Below are 21,279 nucleotides of genomic sequence, written 5' to 3' on the forward strand. Positions count from 1 at the left end.
TCTCTTCCTCTTGTTATTTTGAAGTTTTTATCCTCCTGTTATTTTCAAGTTTTTATAGTTTATAAATGAAAGATTAATCTTAATGTTATTGTTAATAAACTTCTTTTCTAGTTTTTCCCTATTTCCTTTCCTCACTGGGCTACTTTCCCTGTTGGAGCCCTTGGGCTTATAGCATCCTGCTTTTCCAACTAGGATTGTAGCTTAGCAATTAATAATAATAATAACAGAATTTGCTTCTCCTATATCAGCCAAAGAGGTAGTTTTTGTTTGGACTTCTGCATAACACATCCTATTGAACCATTTAGCCGATACAGAAAATTTCAAATACAGTACTGTACAGTACAGCAGCTTTCATGTACATTTCAGGGAGACATCATTTATCAATACCCAAATAATTAGCATTGCGAACAAAAAAGACTAAAGTATTACATACCTTAAATGGCCTCTCTCCCGTGTGTATACGTATGTGACGTACCAACTGAGAAGGCTTAAGAAAAGTTTTCCCACAATCAAAACACTTGTTTTCGAAGTTTGAACGATTGGTTAATTTTCTTTTAGGTCTTGTTGCTGTCATCTTCCTAACCTGTGAGGAACAAATAAAAAATTGAAGTACATGAGAATCAAAAGATAATCTTACAAAATCCTATGGATTAATATAAAAAGGATATAAATAGTATATATAATCTAAATATTAACTGGCATTTCAGATATTAAGATAAATAGGTAAACTTTTATTACCTTTTTGTGAACCTTCATATGATGAGTCAGCAAAGCTTGATCTGAGAACTCGTGATCACACTCCTTGCATTCAATGCTTATTTTCTTATTTTCCATTGCTGTGACACCTTGTTTGTGGTGTTCTATATGAATCTGCAACTGTGTCTGAGAGGGAAAAGGAAACAAGTAGTCGGTTTTCATTTCCATTGAAGAACGCTACAGTATTTTAAATAAAATCAACATGAAAACAAAAAAAATATCTTACTTGCACTTTCCATATGAATCTCTTAAATTAGATTCTTTATTATCAGCAAAAGTATACTGTATTTCATATTTACACTTTAAAAGCAACCGAGTTAGAATAGAACAACCATCTGACTAAAACAAATTTATCATAAAAAAATATACTTTCTAAGGTCTTTACTCAAGACACTCCATGACTTAAAAAATAAAGAAAGAATGAAAGGCTTGAAGAAAGAAAACAAAATAATTACAAATGAGTAAAATTATAGAACACAAAAAGCAATTGATAGAGAGTATACAAAGAAAAATAAAAGAATAGAACTGAAAAAGCAGCTGACAGAATATACAAACTAAATTCTACCAAAATAAATGGGGCCTACCAAAGCTGTGACTAAAGAATTAATTAGAAATCAAGATGGCAATGGCTGGAAATGGATCATTCCTAAACTACCACTCTATCTACCAGTGCCTCTTCCTTGGTGGAGCAAAAGGTTTTACAATACGTCATGGCAAAACAAATTTTTCATTCTAGTTAAAGCTTCTTTTAAATCTAAAATAAATCTACTATTTGCAGTCATCGATTCAAAATCAATTGACATTTGCAAAACTGAAAAATAATACACATTACTATACATTAATGCATTCCTAAAACTACAATATGTCCTGAGATTAGAAATTAATAACACTTTTTGAAAGTCATTTGCATTTTTCCACACCATACAAACCAGCAGTCCTTTAATAGGGCGTACGATTTCAGCTTAGCTGGAACAGCCATTACTTTTAACATAGTAGTACAGTAGAACCTCAGCATTCGAACATCTTAAAGCTCAAACAAATCGGTTTTATACCAAAAAGTTAGAGTGAAAAATGCCCCTGTTCTCAAACAAATATTCGGTGCTTGACCAGAGCAGATAAAAGCTAAAGGCCCACCAAAACGAACGCCATCAGTTATGAGTAAGCCGCTATTTCAGATAAACGTAAACATACGCTCTGCCTTATTTTTCGGGTTACACTGTGTTATATTTTTGTTTTGCATCCTTTTTCATTCATTTTGATTCATTAGCACTTAAACATGGGTCCAAAGAAAAATTAGAGTGAAAGTGGTCAAGCAAAAAAGAAAAGAGCAAACAACTATTCAATTGAAAAAGGAAATAATTTCCAAAAACAAAAAAAGAATGCGTGTTTCAGATCTTCCTCTTGAATACTCTACAGCTAAGTCAATGATATCTACAATTCTAAGGAATAAAGAAATACTAAAGGGAGCTAATGTTGCTAAAGGAGAGACTACTATGACGAGGCAAAGGCCTCAAATACTTGAAGTGGAGAAGTTGATACTTATTTTTACAAATGAGAAACAGTTACTAGGTGATACCATTAGCAAGGCATTATTTGTGACAAGGCGCTAGAAATCTATGCTAAGTGGGAGGAAGTTCAAGCTTTTGTTGAAAAAACTCATCCTGATACCATAACAACCAATAGGGGTGTAAACCTTTTCAATTATAATGTTATGTCTACTTACCCTAAGATTCTTCAAGAAAAAAGCAAAAGCAACAAACTTTGGATCAGTTTTTAATTAAAGAAAAACATGCCCCAAAGCAACAGAAAAAAGGAAAAAAGCCCAAAACTTCAATTGCTCCAAAACGACAGTAAATGGAAAAAAACCCAAACCTCAATTACCAGACGTTTACATGGAAGGGGAATCCCCCCCTCAGCAATAATTCCTCCCTTCCTCCCCACACAGCCATCCACTTACACTGTCATATCACAACCAAAAAAGGTATGTTTTCTTATATCTTATACTAAAATGACTTCTGATGTTTTAATTTTCATTGAGAATTTTATATGTTATTGTGTTTACTGCATACACATACATATACCAAGGCACTTCCCCCAATTTTGGGGGGTAGCCGACATCAAACAAATGAAACAAAAGAGGGGACCTCTCCTCTCTACCTTCCTCCCAGCCTGACAAGGGACTCAACCGAGTTCGGCTGGTACTGCTAGTGTTTACCGTTTGTGTAAAATCTACATAACTACATCACATTTTTATGCTAAGTATTACTGCAATAGTTACTGACAAGTTGAGGGTAAGCCCTGCCCACCCAACAGTCAGTTCTGCATATATTTTAGACCTTAGGCTTAAACTTGTAGGGTGGTCGAGTTAGGAAGTGTTACTTAAAAGAACTCATGTTTGTATAGTTAGGAATACTGTAATACAAATTAATTAAAAAATCTGCGATTTGTTTCTATACGAATACACACCATCGTCTTTTAAAAGGGGACTTATCCTTAAGAATGAGGAAGTCCTTATGAACCAAACTGGCTGGTTTAGCTGTCTCGGGAATTGTCACAACACCTAATTTTATAAAAAGCAGAGGTGCTAACTCCTGTCACCTAAGCATGAAGATTTACTGGTGTTTGGGTAGGATCTTAACAAGTAACTGGTAGAAAATCATAGCAAAAACTATATGTGTGATGGATATGTTGTTTGAATGTATGGTCCTTACGAGAAATGGGTTTGCCCTCATTCTATTCATTTATTGAAAGGATGCAGGAGATAGCTCTTAACCAAACATGTCTGTGAAGAAAAGTTGCTTGATTAGGAAGCTTACCTGCATCTGATGTCCAGTCCAGCACATAATGGCACAGCTGCTGCATCCCAATGGTGGAAAGGAAGAAAGAGAAAGGACAATGATCCTATCTTTCATTCTAAGTTATGTTGCAACTGCTATCTTGAACAAGATGCTTCTTATCCCATGAAGGAGCTAGGTTGCTACAAAACCTTTTGATCAGCTACCACCAGACCAAGAGTAAATGTTTCCAAGGACCTGTGGGTATGCTCCCAAAGGTAATGGGTGGCCAAGGTTGTCTGGGATTTCTAGATTCCTGCCTTCTACCCTACTTAAATCAATGACAGGTTCTTCCTGAAAACTAGGGAGGAACCAATACACCTGACTTTGTAAGCCCATGTCAGGGATGGTTTTTCCATTCCCTTGCTGGTTTCAGGGGTCTCATGAAACCAGAACGAAACAGTTTCCTTGGGTGTTTTCTTCACCCTTTCGGTGCTGAAAAGTCTCTGGTGTTCTGATCTGAACCTCTGAGTTCTCTTTAGGGGGTGCTGTAGTGCCCTCACAGGAGAGAGAAGCAAATCATGCTGATCCCAGCTAGTCAATTATTATAAAGCAAGACTGGAGAAGGACTTGATCCTAGAGTTCTGGATCTTGGCCATGAACTCTGCAACAAAAGTGAAAAAGACAATCTTCCCTCCTACAGTATGACTCATGATATACGAAATACCATAAAGGCCGCCTAATCACTTTGCCAAGTCTGAGACTAGTAAAAAGACAGTTTCAAGAGTCAGATCTCTGTCTGACACTCAAGTCAAAGACCCATATGGGACATGCGTACGAGACCCGAGGATTAGGCGAAATCCCACTCAGCTCTGTTCAGTATGAGGTCAAACACAGGTAACATGACAAATTCGAAGATAATTTGTATTTTTCCTAACCATACAAACCTTAGCTATTTACAAAGGGTATTACTTTTAGCGCAGCTGAAATGACGAGCCAATAGTTTTTAACAAGGGTTAATTACCCCCGCGCTAGTTAGCGGGGGGTGGGGAAGGGTAGCTTGCTACCCCTCCCCCCTCCACACACCGGTGACTTGCTTCACTTCACTTAGAGGTAGGACTTGACTTGGGGGTCAGGGATGGCGGGCACATATGTGTAAATAGCTAAGGTTTGTATGGTTAGGAAAAATACAAATTATCTTCGAATTTGTCATTTGTTCCGTAACCGAAATACAAACCCCGCTATTTACAAAGGGTGACTTACCCCTTAGGAAGGGTGGAAAGTCCCCAGCCTTACTGACTTCGGCTTGCCCGGGGGCTCGATCCCTCAGTGAGCAGCACTAGAGAGAGGGAGCCCCTGTACCTCACAGGTTCCTAGCATCGCTAGGAACGAGTGGCCTACATAAGCAGTGTGAGGAGGAGAGTGTGACTCGTCCTATGAAGTTGACCTTGAGACCTTCAGATAGGAATTCTAGGATAGGACGTTCCCCATACCACCTCGTCAGGGTATGGGAGACGCAACAGTATTAAGCTTAATACTAGGAGCACAAAGAAGCATGGGTTACCTGCAGAGGTCGAGGTCAGCTATGCGAGGACCAGGATGCTGCTTCCCCAAGAGAGGGGAGAATGAAGAAAGAAGTAAGGATCAGACATACTCTTTCATTCACGCAGACTAAGACCGGGTAACAACGCCCTCAACCTACTGCTACTTGTCCAAAAAGGAGCCTGAGGTTAGACCAGCTGTTGTGCAGCCACCACAGGGCCGATAGAGAACGTATCGAGGCTCCTGTGGGTCACGTCTTGCAGGTAGTGGGCTGTGAAGGTCGTTTGACGCTTCCAGACCCCAGCTTGAAGTACCTGCGTCACAGAGAAGTTTCTCTTGAAGGCCAGGGATGTAGCAATACCCCTGACATCGTGGGCCCGAGGGCGACGTGACGGAGGAGGGTCAGGATTCAGGGCATGGTGGATAACCCTTCAAATCCAAGCTGAGATGTTCCTGGTGACCCTCCTCTTTGTCCTGCCTGTGCTCACAAACAAAGCTCGCACATGAGGACGGACTGCAGCCGTTCTCTTCAAGTAGTACCTCAGACACCTCACTGGGCATAGTAGCAGCTGGTCTGGGTCGTTTGTTACAGAACGGAGACTCGCGATCCTGAAAGAGTCGAACCGAGGATCCGGCACTCCAGGATTCTGAGTCTTGGCCACAAACTCAGGGACGAACCTGAACGTTACCTCCCCCCATCCCCTTGAATGGGCGATGTCGTATGAGAGACCATGAAGTTCACTAACTCGCTTGGCCGAGGCCAAGGCGAGTAGGAAAGCCGTCTTCCAAGACAGGTGGCAATCGGAGGCCTGGCGTAATGGCTCGAAGGGAGGTCTCTTGAGAGACCTGAGGACTCGAACCACGTTCCAAGGAGGGGGTCTCACTTCCGACTGGGGGCAGGTAAGCTCATAGCTACGTATGAGTAAAGAGAGTTCTAGCGATGAAGAAATATCCACGCCCTTCAATCTGAAGGCCAAGCTTAAGGCTGAGCGATAGCCTTTCACTGCCGAGACAGAAAGGCGCATTTCTTCTCGCAGATACACGAGGAAGTCCGCTATTGCTGGAATAGTGGCATCGAGTGGAGAGATACCCCTTCCACGACACCAACCACAAAAGACTCTCCACTTCGCTTGGTAGACTCCCTCAGAGGACCTTCACAGGTGCCGAGACATTCTCTCCGCAACCTGTTGCGAAAAGCCTCTCTCCGCGAGGAGACGCTGGATAGTCTCCAGGCGTGAAGCCGAAGCGAGGCTACGGCCCTGTGAGGGACACCGGAGTGGGGTTGTCTGAGAAGCTCGTGTCGTGGAGGAAGCTCCCTTGGGAGTTCCGTCAGGAGTTGCAGAAGGTCCGGAAACCATTCCGCGTGATGCCATAGCGGAGCTACTAGAGTCATGGAACAGTTGACCGATAGTCTGGTCCTGTTGAGCACCCTTCTCATCAGACAGAATGGTGGGAAGGCATACACGTCGATGTTGTCCCACCGTTGCTGGAAAGCATCTTGCCAGAGTGCCTTGGGGTCCGGGACTGGTGAGCAGTACAGGGGCAGCTTGAAGTTCAAGGCTGTCGCGAACAAGTCCATGGTCGGGGAACCCCACAAAGTCAGGACTTTGTTGGCTATCTGAGGATCCAAAGACCACTCGGTACTCACTATCTGCGAAGCCCTGCTCAGACTGTCGGCGAGCACATTCCTCTTGCCAGGAATGAAGCGAGCTGATAGTGTTATCGAGTGAGTTTCGGTCCACCTCAGAGTCTCTACTGCAAGATGGGATAGCTGTTGCGAAAAAGTGCCTCCCTGCTTGTTGATATAAGCCACTACCGTGGTGTTGTCGCTCATCACCACCACGGAGTGACCCGCCAGGAACCGTTGGAACTGCTGAAGGGCCAGAAAGACGGCCTTCAATTCTAGCAGGTTGATGTGTAGGCACTTTTCTGATTCTGACCAAAGGCCTGAGGCCCTCTGGTTCAGAACGTGCGCCCCCCACCCTTCTTTTGACCCGTCCGAAAACAGAGTCAATTCCGGGGGGAGGACGAGAAGACTCACTCCCTTCCGCAGGTTCTCGTCGGCCAGCCACCACTGCAAGTCCGTCTGTTCCAGAGACCCCATTGGGATCAGAATGTCCGGGGAATCGGATCCTTGATTCCACCGGGACTTGAGCCGCCATTGAAGGGATCTCATCCTGAGGCGGCTGTTTGGAACCAGACGGGCCAGGGAGGATAGGTGGCCTAAGAGACGCAACCACGATTGGGCGGGGAGTTCTTTTCGCCTGAGGAAAGGTTCCGCCACCCTCCTCAGCCCTTCTATCCGGTCGTCTGATGGAAAGGCTTTGTGGAGATTGGTGTCTATTAGCATGCCTAGATAAACCAGTCGTTGGGACGGCTGCAGAGAGGACTTCTCGAGGTTTACCACGATCCCCAGATCCTGGCAAAGATCTAGAAGCCTGTCTCGGTGCCGAAGAAGGGTCGACTCCGAGTCTGCTAGGATCAGCCAATCGTCTAGGTAACGAAGGAGACGAATGCCGTTCCTGTGCGCCCAAGTCGAAATCAGGGTGACCACTCTGGTGAACACCTGAGGAGCTGTGGAGAGACCGAAACACAGCACCTTGAACTGGTAGATCTTGTTGTCTAGGCAGAATCTCAGGTACTTCCTGGAAGACGGATGGATTGGGATCTGGAAGTACGCGTCCTTTAGATCCAGTGTACACATGAAGTCTTGTGGTCTCACCGCAAGTCTGACCGTGTCTGCTGTCTCCATGCTGAACCGGGTTTGTTTGACAAACCTGTTCAGAGCCGAGAGATCGATGACGGGTCTCCAGCCTCCAGTAGCCTTCTTTACAAGAAAGAGTCGACTGAAGAAGCCTGGAGAGCCGTCCACGACCTCCTGGAGAGCACCCTTCTCGAACATAGTCTCGACTTCGGCCTGAAGGGCCAGCCCCTTTGCCGATCCCATGGCATAGGAGCTCAACGACACTGGATTCGCTGTCAGGGGAGGTTGAGATGACGTGAACGGGACGCGATAACCTTGGCCGATCACTGAGACCGTCCAAGCATCGGCCCCGTGTTGCTGCCACCTGCGGACGCAACGCTGAAGGCATCCCCCCACAGGTGGACACGCAGGGGGACTGCCACCCCTAGGGCTTGCGGCCGCGGCCGCCACCCCTAGGAGTCTTGCCTCCCCTGGAGGACTTACCGCCCCTCTTGACCTTGGCTGGAAAGGGCTGGGGCTTAGACACCACTTTCTTAGCTGCCGGTGCCTGTTTGGGAGCCTTACGAGGCTGTTGCTGCTGTTGTGGCGGGGCTGGAGGCTTATAGGGCCGAGTTGTAAGGGCCCTGTGGAGGAGGGAGTCCGTGCTGGATTTCCTCCACCTCTCAGCCGTTCGCTCCAAGTCTTGAGGCTCAAACAGGCTCTCCCCCAGAAGGGAAGAATGTCGGAGCCTACACACATCTACGGCGGGGACCTTCGGATGGAATCTCTCGGACACAGCATCGCGACGCTTCAACACCGAGTTGGCCCACAGGGTGGTAACCTGGTGCGCCAAAAACTCGATGGAGCGGGTGCCCGAGAGCAAGAAGGTCTCTAGGGCCTTCCTATTGGTCTCCTTGGACAAGTCCTCCGATCGCAATAGGATGCCCAGAGATCCTAGCCAGAAGTCCAGCCACGAAGTGGCCTGCATGGCACACTTAGCGACCTTCTCGTGGTTAAGGATCTCCGCCGCCGAGAACGACACCTGCCGGGCAGAGAGTTTCTCCAGGGGAACTCCCTTCGCCAGCTCCTCCACAGAGTGATGGAGAGGAAGAGCGAGGTTGTGCTCACCCAGGATCTCGAAATACCTCCTCTGCTGAAGGCGAGGAGGAGGGATAAGCTTGTTCCCGGCAGTGGAACGACTGGAGGAGGCAAGAAGTGCGAGCTGAGCGTTGGCCCTAGCTCTGGCACTCTTCAGCCCCCGAGACCAGGGCAGAGCTGCACTGGTATTAGGGGCCTTCCGAACGTCAAACACTTCATCCAGAATCGTGTCTTTGCCTTCACGGGGGGCGATGACTGGATCCGTAAGTCTGTTAAGTGTCCTTATCAGGCTTAGGACCTGCCAGAAGGCATGTTCGGACTCTTGCTGTTCTCCTCCCTGCGGGCTGGCAGCTAAGTCTCCTGCCTCAGGAATCTCTTCCTGGGGTGACACGTGGACATTCCCCTGGGTAGTCGTGGGTTCCTGACGAATCCTTGCAGAGGATTTAGGGATGGTCTTGGAATCCTTGGGTTCCCTCCTGGGAGGGATACAGGATCCCAACAACGAGGTTCGAGGGGCCCCTTCCTCACGAGACGATTCTCCTGCCTGAAGCGAAGTCTCCCCCCCTGGTGCCGAGGGGAAGACTACCGCCCCACTGGACTCACCTGAGGACGGAAAGGCCTCGTCCACGGGAGAAGGAGAGAGTACTCGTGCAGGAGAAGGGACCTTCGAGACCGACCTCTTGGGAACCAACTTCGCCCTAGGGGAAGTCACCACGAAGTCCACTCCTCTCTTTCTCTTCAGCGTAGGAGAGACAGCCGCTGGTTTGTCACCCTGGCCGGCGAGTGCTGGTTTCATAACCCTCACTAACGCCCGTGCCAGCGGACCAAACCAAGTCTGCTGCTCCAAGGACACAGAGTCCGAAATCCTCGCTAAAGAGAAAGGGATCGGGCGATCCTTTGGAGTGGACACGATGGTACCTGCCTGAAAAGAAGGTGGGGAAGAATGCTGTACTGACCTGTCTTCGTCCTGCACTACCAACCTGTGCTTGGATGGAGGTGATCCCGAGTGCCGTCTAGGAGCACGCGTCCCTGCTGCTACCACCGGCTGTGGAATTCGCCGCGAACGACGGTCGCGCGAGGGCGAATGGTCGCGCGAGGGCTAATGGTCGCGCGAGGGCGAATGGTCGCGCGGGAGTGCGGGCGAGCGATCGCGCGGGCGTGCAGGTGGATGATCGCGCGGGCGAGCGGTCGCGCGGGCGCGCAGGCGAGTGGGCGCGCAGGCGAGTGGGCAGGTGAATGAACACGAGTCCAAGGCGACGAACGCAAGCGTTGGCGCGACGGCGAGGGATCGTGCTGCCGAGTAGGTGAGGAAGATCGCTGGCGATGTAGATCAACAGGCGATCGATGACGAGCTGGTGAGTGCAGTCGCTCAAATTGGCGATGGCGCGATGTGGTATGTCGACGCACTGGTGTGCGATGGTGAGCAGCATGCGCAGGTGAATGACCGCGTAATGGTAAGCGATGGGGAGCAGCATGCGCAGGTTAATGATCGCGTGATAGGGTGCGATGGTGATCAGCATCTGCAGGAGGGCGATCGTTCAGGGTTGTGCGATGAGGAGCAGCATGCGTAAGCGGGCGATCGTTCAGGGTTGTGCGATGGCGAGCAGCATGCGCAGGTGAATGATCGCGTGATGGGGTGCGATGGTGATCAGCATCCGAAGGAGGGCGATCGTTCAGGGTTGTGCGATGAGGAGCAGCATGCGTAAGCGGGCGATCGTGCAGGGTCGTGCGATGGCGAGCAGCATGCGCAGGAGGGCGATCGTGCAATGGCGAGCGTTGGCGAGCGGCATGTGCAGGCGGGCGATCGCGCGATGGCGAGCTAGAAGCTGGCGAACCATGTTCCTTCAGGAACGTTGGCGAACGTTGGTGCGTTCGTTGTCGCTGTTGAATAGGCGATACTAAGATCGCCTGTGCGCGCTGGCAAGCAGGTGAACGCTGCCGAGGAGGTAATCGCTGGCGTGTAGGTGATCGCTGGCGAGCAGAAGGTCGACGCGTGTCCTGTGAGAGGACAGCTGGTGCGGCGCGTTCACGAGCAGGAACGGGAAGATCGCTGGCGCGTTGGCGAACATGTGTTTCTGACACACGCGCAGCACGATGTTGCGTAGCCACAGGACCAGGCAGATGGTAAGCAGGGAGTTCAGCAGGAACTAAAGGGTGGTCAGAGACAGCAGGGCGATGGTCCTCAAATGAGCGCTGACGCTCGGAAGAGAGCTGACGAGCAGGAGAGCGCTGGCGAGGGGGGCGAACATCAGGAGAGAGCCGACGAGCAGGTGAGCGTCGGCGAGCAGGAGAGCGCTGGCGAGCAGGAGATCGCTGGCGAACAGGTGAGCGCTGGCGAGCAGGAGAGCGCTTGTGCGTTAGCACTGCTCGCGTAAGGGAAGAATCCCTTAGCCCCGAAGGGACCGTTGCCCGTCGGGTGACGAGTTCTCCAGAAGGCGAAGATCCGGCAGGAGATGGTAAGCGGTCTGCAGAGAGGTTCAAGGAGGGCGGAGCAGTCGGTTGAGGCTGACGAGGAGAGTCCCCCCGGAGGACGAAGACCCAAAAAGGCGCCTCTTAGTCCCCCTGTAAGGGGAAGGGAGGCCCTTGTGGCGTAGAGGGCGGTGAGCCTTACGGCGGAGGCGGCCTCGGGGGAGATCGTCGGGACCATCGGTCCTCCGAAGGGGAGTCTCCGTCAAAACACTTCCCTCAGAAGGAAGCTGGGCAGCAGTCGAGACCGAAGGACTCACTTCCCCCTTCGAAGGATGTACGGAAGGAGGAGGAGAGCCTTGAGAACCATCACCAGCAACAGCACCTGCGGCGGAAGGCCCAGCCACGTCGGAGGCCTCTGTCACCACGACGTCGACAATAGACAGAGGGTCTACCTCTGCTACCACCGGCGACTGTTTAACAGCGGCCCCCAACGAGACAAGGTCAATAAGAGCGACCCTGGAGGGCAAGCCCTTAAGCCCCAGGGACGACCAAATCTGTAAAAGATCATCACTGGATAAGGCATTATTATCAATACCTGTAACCTCCCCCGGAGGAGGAGGGGGAACCGCCTCGCTATGGGAGGCGACGCCCTCTCCCCCCACCAAAGGTAGGGAAACAGAACAAGGGTCTGCGCTCCCACTCGGACGACTCTCCTTAGGAGGCGGACGAGGGGGAGCTTCGGAGGAGGTTTGGGCGGCGGAAGAAGAATCCCGAGAACCTTCCTCCTTCAAGGCTAACCCCGGAGGAGAACGGTCTCTCTTGGACTTCTTCTTACGCCGACGGCCAAACCTCTCCCACTGGGAGGCAGACCACTCCCTGCACTCACGGCACGTTATCCTGGTCGCACCGTCGGCCCCGACATTGAGGGCAGAGGGTGTGTGGATCCGTGTTAACGTCCGACATGAAAGTCCCACAAGGACGGCCGGCAACTCCAGGGCATGTACGCATAGTAAAGAAAAAAAAAAAAGAAAAAACTGAAGGTCAACTTCCAACCAATCACACACGCTGAAAAGAAAAAGCAGAAAATTAAAGGCTGTCACGAAGGCGATGAACAGACACGTCTGATCACTGCCGAGCCAAAAGCGAAGTGAAGCAAGTCACCGGTGTGTGGAGGGGGGAGGGGTAGCAAGCTACCCTTCCCCACCCCCCGCTAACTAGCGCGGGGGTAATTAACCCTCGTTAAAAACTTATTTGCTCGTCATTTCAGCTGCGCTAAAAGTAATACCCTTTGTAAATAGCGTGGTTTGTATTTCGGTTACGGAACAAAAGAACATTAACATCTGTACCCTGTACCAAGACACCAGTGAGATGTCTTGAAATGCACCATCTCCTCCACGCGTACACGGGGAGAGATTAGTCGAAGTCTGATCAATCCTCGAAAATCCTCTTTAACCTTCCGTGTTGGTTTCTTTTCCTTATTCTAACCGAGTTACTCAACTTTATCCAAATATCTCACCATTTGTCCCCTACTTGCTCTTCTTCTTTGTTAGATCTGAAGAATCTAACAAAGATGAGGCAGAAGAAAAGGAGGAGCTTGAAGTTCTGTTTACATAGACATGTAAGCCAACATCGATGCTCCCACTAGGGAGATGGCCTCTGGGGACTTCTCAAAGTAGCAGAGACAACACTAGCAGCTATTAGGCCTTTTAACACCTCACCACGGGTCTGAAAGACACTGCAAGGGCAGAAGGGTAGTGACCTTCCCTTTAAACACTCAGCAGCAGCAAAACTTCTTTCTGCTGATGGAACACTAGTACTGTCCAAGGAATTGCTAATTTCCTTAGGTTCATGTTGTCATCATCATCAATGGGCCACACTAGCAAGAACATGACAAAATAACAGTCAAACTGGCAAACAGGAAGAAGAATGCTGTGAACAACGGCAGGTTTGCACAGAACCCTGTCACACATTTACAGTTTATCCAGAAACAACTGCGTATCCTAATTTTTTCCTTTAATCTATCCCTTACACACTAAGTTCTGTTGGCATACTTATTTCTTCCTTCTAAAAGAGAGCGCAAGAAAATCAAAACAGCCAAAATTAGAGAGGCAGTACAAGTAGTACTGTTTGCAGCCGAGATCAAAAGTGAGTGAAGAGTTTAACCAACAACCATCAGTAAAATGCTTTCTACTATCTTGATAAAAATCTAAGCAGCAATTCTAGCTAAGCTAAAATCTTACTTCCTATTAAAGGATGATGCATTGTATTTTTAAAGGAAAAAACATTACCTATCAGTGACAGATTGATGATAAGAAGCAAAAGATATGTGTGTACTGTACTGTCACAATAAAAATGTCTATTTACAGTGAAACCTACCACTGATATGAATTCTTCTTGGCATATTTCACATATAACCGACTCATCTTCTTCATGAAGTGATAAATGGTTCTTAAATGAAGCTAGACGTCTAAATGTTTTTTCACACTCTGGGCACACCAACTGCTCCGTAGAATGCAAGGCTTCATGTAAACGTAAGTTTTTCTGCAAGTAAACATAATCAAATAATAAATAATATAATTCATAAATATATACTGTAATCTAATTTCAATTAATTTACTTTTACACAAAAATACTTCATAAGTAGAATCTCTTAAGAGGCTTTACATTAGTTATTGTACACACTTTTCTCTTGAACTAATATTAGGTGCACTGAGGTATGGTTTAAAAGATCAGGATGAAAAATAATGATAACCTCCACTTTTATCAAACTGATATTAAACAACACCTGAATTATTTTCTCACTTCAAAATTCCAAACACAAAATAGTGAGACAAGACAAACTTGAGAATGAAAGGAAGATTTGAATCATTATTATTAGAATGTAAAGTAGAGACTGATGTTCTATGAATTAAGCCATTAACATAAGAAAACATTATAGATCACTGTAATAAGGACACTTACCTGTACATTAAATGACTGATCACATTCAAAGCACTGGTATGGCTTATCTTCCTGATGCTTTTTCATGTGCTTCTTATACTGTGGCCACTTTTTAATACTGAGGCTACACACTTCACACGTAAAAGGTCCTTTATTTATTGGTGGTTCTACATCCTGTAAAAAGTGAATATCATGAAAGGTTGAAAATGGCATGTGACGAAGTGAAAGTAAGAGAAACTGGTAATTTAGAGGAGTGGAAGTTAGTAAAAGAAAATTTTGTTGGGATTGCAAGTGATGTGTGTGGCAAGAAGTCTGTTGGAGGCAACATGAGGAAAGGCAGTGAATGGTGGAACAAAGGAGTAAAGGTAAAAGTGGAAGAGAAAAAGAGGGCTTTTCAAGAATAGCTGCAGAGTAATAGTGTAGAGAAGTATGAAAGATATAGAGAGAAAAATGTGGAAGTAAAGCGCAAGGTAAGTGAGGCAACAAGGGCTGACCTGAAGTGGGGTCAGGGATTGGGTCATTCATATGAAGAGAATAAGAAGAAGTTTTGGAAAGAAGTGAAGAGAGTAAGGAAGGCTGGTTCAAGAATTAAAGAGACAGTGAAAGATGGAAATGGAAGGTTGTTAAAAGGAGAGGAGGCAAGGAAAAGGTGGGCGGAATATTTTGAAAGTATACTGAATGTTGAGGATACTAGAGAGGCAGATATAATTGCTGTTGCAGGTGTTGAGGTGCCGGTGATGGGAGATGAGAATGAGAGAGAGATTACTAGAGAGGAAGTGAGGAGAGCACTAGATGAAACGAGAGTAGGAAAAGCACCTGGTATGGATGGTGTGAGAGCTGAGATGTTGAAGGAAGGGGGTGTGACTGTACTTGAATGGTTGGTGAGATTGTTTATTATGTGTTTTGTGTTGTCAATGGTACCAGTAGATTGGGTTTGTGCATGTATTGTACCACTATATAAGGGTAAGGGAGATGTGCATGTGTTGTAATTTGAGGGGTATTAGTTTTTTTAGTGTAGTTGGAAAAGTGTATGGTAGAGTACTGATTAATAGGATTAAGGATAAAACAGAGAATGCAATCTTAGAAGTACAGGGTGGTTTTAGAAGAAATGATATTTTAATTATAAAATAAATTTTTGAATATACTTACCCGGTGAATATATAATAGCTGAGCCTCTGGCGGCTCGACAGAAAAACACAAAAACTCGCGAGCGATCGCTATGAAGGTTGCGGGTGTGCCCACTAGCGCCAACTATCGGCCAGATACCGCATATACATGTAAACAGACCCAATTTTTCTCATCCCGCTGGGTCTCTATCGGGGAGGAAGGGGGGCCTTTAATTTATATATTCACCGGGTAAGTATATTCAAAAATTTATTTTATAATTAAAATATCATTTTTAAATATTTAACTTAGCCGGTGAATATATAATAGCTGATTCACACCCATGGTGGTGGGTAGAGACCAGAGTTAATTAAGTTTACAGCGTATATGCTTAGAGTTTTTGACAGTTATATCATAACAAAACCCAAATATATAAAGGTACCTGGTAAGGAAGTCGACTTAGACGATTACTCTGCCTTATTAGTCTGTCTTCCTCACGAAGCCCAGCGATCCTCTTAGGATGCTGAAAGATTCCCAGGAGCTGAAGTATTAAGGGCTGCAACCCATACAACAGGACCTCATCAAACCCCTAATCTGGGCGCTCTCAAGAAATGACTTTGACCACCCGCCAAATCAATCAGGATGCGAAAAGCTTCTTAGCCTTCCGTACAACCCAAAAAACAATATTAAAAACATTTCAAGAGACAGATTAAAAAGGATATTGGAATTAGGGTAATGTAGTAGTAGAACCCTCACCCACTACTGCACTCACTGCAACGAATGGACCCAGTGTGTAGCAGTCCTCGTAAAGAGTCTGGACATCTTTTAAGTAAAATGACGCGAACACTGACTTGCTTCTCCAAAAAGTCGCGTCCATAATACTTTGCAGAGATTTATTTTGCTTGAAGGCCACGGAGGTTGCTATAGCTCTAACTTCGTGCGTCTTAACCTTAAGCAAACATCGGACTTTCTCATTCAAGTGAGAATGAGCTTCTCGTATTAAAAATCTGATAAAATATGACAAAGCATTCTTTGACATAGGCAATGATGGTTTCTTAACTGAGCACCATAATGCCTCAGATTTACCTCGTAATGACTTAGTACGAGCTAAATAGAACTTAAGAGCTCTAACAGGACATAATACTCTTTCCAGTTCGTTGCCTACGATCTCTGATAAGCAAGGAATATCAAAAGATTTAGGCCAAGGACGAGAAGGCAGTTCATTTTTGGCCAGGAAACCAAGTTGAAGTGAACAAGTGGCTTTTTCTGTAGAAAAGCCGATGTTCTTACTGAAGGCATGAAGTTCACTGACCCTTTTAGCCGAAGCCAAGCACACTAGGAAAAGTGTCTTGAGGGTGAGATCCTTCAGGGAGGCTGAATGTAATGGCTCAAACCTATCTGACATGAGGAACCTTAGGACCACGTCTAAGTTCCATCCAGGAGTTGCCAAACGACGTTCCTTAGAGGTCTCGAAAGACTTAAGGAGATCTTGGAGATCTTTATTGTTGGAAAGATCTAAGCCTCTATGTCGAAAGACCGAAGCCAACATGCTCCTGTAGCCCTTAATCGTGGGAGCTGAAAGGGAGCGAACCTTTCTCAGATGTAAAAGAAAATCTGCGATTTGGGCTACAGAGGTACTGGACGAGGACACAGATGCTGACTTGCACCAGTCTCGAAAGACTTCCCACTTCGACTGGTATACTCTAATGGTAGAAGCTCTCCTCGCTCTTGCAATCGCACTGGCTGCCTCCTTCGAAAAGCCTCGAGCTCTTGAGAGTCTTTCGATAGTCTGAAGGAAGTCAGACGAAGAGCGGGGAGGCTTTGATGGACATTCTTTACGTGGGGCTGACGTAACAGATCTACCCTTAGAGGAAGATTTCTTGGAAAGTCTACCAGCCATTGAAGTACCTCGGTGAACCACTCTCTCGCGGGCCAGAGGGTAGCAACCAACGTCAACCTTGTCCCTTCGTGAGAGGCGAACTTCTGCAGTACCTTGTTGACTATCTTGAATGGTGGGAATGCATATAAGTCCAGAAGAGACCAATCCAGTAGAAACGCGTCTATGTGGATTGCTTCTGTATCTAGGACTGGAGAGCAATAGATTGGTAACCTTTTGGTCAACGAGGAGGCAAAGAGGTCTATGGTGGGTTGACCCCAAGTAGCCCAAAGACTCTTGCCCACGTCCTTGTGGAGGGTCCATTCCGTGGGTATCACCTGACCCCTCCGACTGAGACAGTCTGCCAAGACGTTCAAGTCCCCTTGGATGAATCTCGTCAACAGGGAGATGCCTCGATTTCTTGACCATAAGAGAAGGTCCCTTGCGATCTCGAGCAGCGTGAAGGAGTGTGTGCCTCCTTGCTTGGAGATGTACGCTAAAGCTGTGGTGTTGTCTGAGTTGACCTCTACCACTTAGTTTCGAAGAAGCTTTCGAATATCATCAAGGCCAAGTGGACTGCTAATAGCTCCTTGCCGTTGATGTGCATGCTCTTCTGACTTGAGGTCCACAGACCCGAGCATTCCCGACCGTCCAGGGTCGCACCCCAACCCAAATCCGACGCGTCTGAGAACAACACGTGGTTTGGGTTCTTGACTGCTAGGGATAGTCCCTCTCTCAGACTGATATTGCTGTCCCACCATTTCAGGCATGCCTTTACTGGTTCGGAGACTGGGAATGATACCGTCTCTAACGTCTTGTCCTAGTTCCAGTGAGAGGCTAGATGGAACCGGAGAGGCAGAAGGTGTAGTCTCCCTAGTGAGACAAACTGCTCCAGGGATGAGAGAGTCCCTACGAGACTGTTCCAACTCCAGACTGAACAAACGTTCTCTTTTCAGCATTAGTTGGACTTCGAGCAGGGCTTGTTCTATTCGGGTGGCAGACGGAAAAGCCCGAAAAAACTGGACTGCGAATCTCCATCCCCAAATATAGAATAATCTGGGATGGGATCAGTTGGGACTTTTAGGTTGACCAAAAGTCCCAACTCCCTGGCCAGACTCAACGTCCAATGTAGATCCTGCAGACAGCGAAGACTGGACGATGCTCTGAGAAGCCAGTCGTCCAAGTACAGGGAGGCTCGGATTCCCGATAGATGGAGGGATTTTGCCACATTCCTCATGAGCCTCGTAAACACGAGAGGAGCAGGACTGAGGCCAAAGCACAGGGCTCGAAACTGGTACCCCACATTCCTGTAAACAAACCTCAGAAACGGTTGGGAATCCGGGTGTATAGGAATGTGGAAGTATGCCTCCTGAAGGTCGAGAGAGACCATCCAGTCGCCTTCCATTAATGCTGTCAAGACAGCCTGGTAGACTTCATCGTGAAGTTTGTCTTGACAATGAACACATTGAGCGCACTTGCCTCTTACGTACTCCTGCAGTGAACATGGCTGCCAGATCATTGGAGCCATCCCTGAGGGACTTGTTCCTGCAGAGAACGTGGCTGTCAGATCATTGGAGCCATCCCTGAAAGCCTTGTTTATGCATGACATAATTGTACAGCAAAACTTCAAACGCTCGAAAAAAACTCCTAACAGGAGATGGTCTAGCTCTGAAGTCGACCATAAAATCTTGGAGCGTCTCATGGCCAGGCGCCAGGGAGAGTCTATGAGGTTTGAGAAGTCTATCTGGGCAGAGGCAGGAACTCCCAAGCCGAGAACTTCTCCCGTGTCATATCAGACTCTCGCTCTATAAGCCAGCTTAAAAGTAGGGAAAGCAAAGGCTGTCTCCCCCAAACTCCTCCTGGTGATTAACCAGTCGCCTAGCAAACGTAAAGCTCTCTTAGAAGAGCGAGAGAGCACTAGCTTATAAAACAACGGCTTCGAAGTAGCTAGGCCTAGTGTAAACTCTGACGTTTAGGCGAACGAGGAACAGCAGTTACAAAAAGATCCTTAAAAATCAGCATGATTTATTTAAAGTCCATAGAGGGCTGAGCAGCTTTAGGCTCCTCTCCGTCTGACAGAGTCCTCAAGGGAATATCAGTAGGAGGGGGATCAGCAACTTCCTCATCTGAAGGAACCTTGTCCGACAATAGCCGAGTCTCAAGCAAGGGAGAGACCTGCCGTGGTGGCAATGCTTGACAAGCAGAGTCCACACGCAAAGGAGCAACAGTAGCAGTCAAGGACGCTATGTCATGTAACTGCTTAAAGGACTGACCAGTAACAACAACAGGTGCGGGGGGACGTTCGACGTCAACTCGAGACTGCCTTGACTGCTTAGACTGAGCAGTCAAAACAACTCTTGACTGCGGTGCTTGACGCTCAACGTCAAAACAAGTCAACTATGCTGGTTGGTGAACGTCCTGAATGTCAACAAGAGCAAGCGGCAGCGGCTGAACGTCCACAAGCGGCTGAGAGTCAACACGGGACTGCATCGAGTGAGGCTCTACAAAACACGATTGACGTGACTTTGTAACGTCAATGTCAACAGGACGAGCAAAGGCTCGTTTGGGCGGCTGACAGCCAAGATCTCGATCAGCTAAGCGGCGAGGATCATCGTGAACCTGCTCAACAGAATAGTCCTCCATAAGAGAGGCAAGCTTATTCTGCATGTCTTGCCGTACAACCCATTTAGGATCAACGGGAATGGTTGCGGTAAGAGACGAGGGTAACGTCTGTGACTGCAAAACCTTGCCTACAAAAAGACTCTCGGAGCCTGTGTTACGCTTTTGTTTAGGCGGCGAGCAGTCTTCCGATGACTGCATAGGGTCAGAGCTGTCCTAATGGTTACAACCAGGACGCTGGACCTGTCCTGAAAGGACTGACTTTCGCTTAAAGGGGCTCGAAACCTTGTTCCACAGTTTCTTATGCGAAAAGCCTTCGGATGACGAGGAGAAAATCGTCTCGCTTGTCTTATGGTAGGGGCGGTGTTGATGAGACACGCCTGAAACCATAGAGGGAACGTCTGTTCGCTGATCAAGTCCTCTCGAACCCATAAGTCGTACGACATTACTTCTCCCCTGGGCTTGGGAGCTTGCAAGAGGTCTCGGACTAGGCGAACGACAGGCACGAACAGACGAACCCTCGGTCGCAACACTGATAACACTTTGCGCAATTATCACTTTATCACTACGATTTTCTGTTTTGCACTTACTTCACTGCAATCGAATTTTACAACAATTCACATTAGGTATGAATAAAACTGATTTCTACCTGAAGCACGCAATTCTACCCTCATCAAAAGGTTATAATTGTGAAATCAGTCGTATAATGTAAGCACATTAATACAAGCAAAAAACAGTAAACATATATTAAGATAAAAAGATCAGTGGCTGGGAAGGAGACTAAACACTAGTTCGTTCAAAACTACGTTTTCAATCTCTCACCGTACAGTGCCTTGGGACGAGAATAAAAACTAAAAACGTTTTATCCTTTCTCCCCGTACAGAGACTAGGGACGAGAGTAAAAAACTGACTCGAGAACAACGTTACTCGCTTGGGACGAGAATAAAGATTGGAACGTTCTCTCTTCCTCTCTCTCTCTCCGTCTCTCTTTCTCTCTCTCTCTCTCTCTCTCTCTCTCTCTCTCTCTCTCTCTCTCTCTCTCTCTCTCTCTCTCTCTCTCTTGATTTCGCACCGAAGAGAAGAGCCCACTTACCTTTCGTCAATAAACAGGTTATTTGACCAAAGGAAAAAACTGAAAGGTTTTTCAATTAACAAGTTCCTTTAAAATAGTATTTAAAACATTTAAGTTTGAAAGAAGAATGAACCAAACGTCAGAATCGATTTACTCTTTCTGCAAAGTGAAACCGTGATTCTCTCTCTCTCTATCGTAACGATAGAGCGCAAACTGCGTAGCATTAATAAACTAAACGTTAGTTCATCTTTGAAACAGTACGAAGACTATTCAAAGAAAATCTTTCATAAAATATCTACTAAAAAATATTCATTTAATAAGTTTTAAATCATTTGCTCTGTAAAAGTTATTTACGATTGAAAGGGCTCAACGTTGTTTAACTTCGGTTTCCAAGTTAGGACCGCCT

At 46.9% G+C, this 21,279-nt stretch overlaps 1 protein-coding gene across 2 annotated transcripts in view; it reads right to left on the reverse strand.

Annotated features, from left to right (window-relative positions):
- LOC137652225 (zinc finger protein 236-like) overlaps window positions 1-21,279 on the reverse strand; it is a 178,074-nt gene that overhangs the window by 130,984 nt on the left and 25,811 nt on the right. For both annotated transcript variants that reach the window (XM_068385457.1, XM_068385456.1), the window contains exons 6-9: window positions 14,224-14,376; window positions 13,639-13,803; window positions 739-882; window positions 434-583 (exon numbers count right to left, since the gene is read on the reverse strand). In XM_068385457.1, coding sequence (XP_068241558.1) covers window positions 434-583; window positions 739-882; window positions 13,639-13,803; window positions 14,224-14,376 — 612 coding nt within the window. The remainder of the gene's footprint in view (window positions 1-433; window positions 584-738; window positions 883-13,638; window positions 13,804-14,223; window positions 14,377-21,279) is intronic.

Source organism: Palaemon carinicauda, chromosome 13 (genome assembly GCF_036898095.1).
Source record: "Palaemon carinicauda isolate YSFRI2023 chromosome 13, ASM3689809v2, whole genome shotgun sequence".
NCBI lineage: Eukaryota > Metazoa > Arthropoda > Malacostraca > Decapoda > Palaemonidae > Palaemon > Palaemon carinicauda.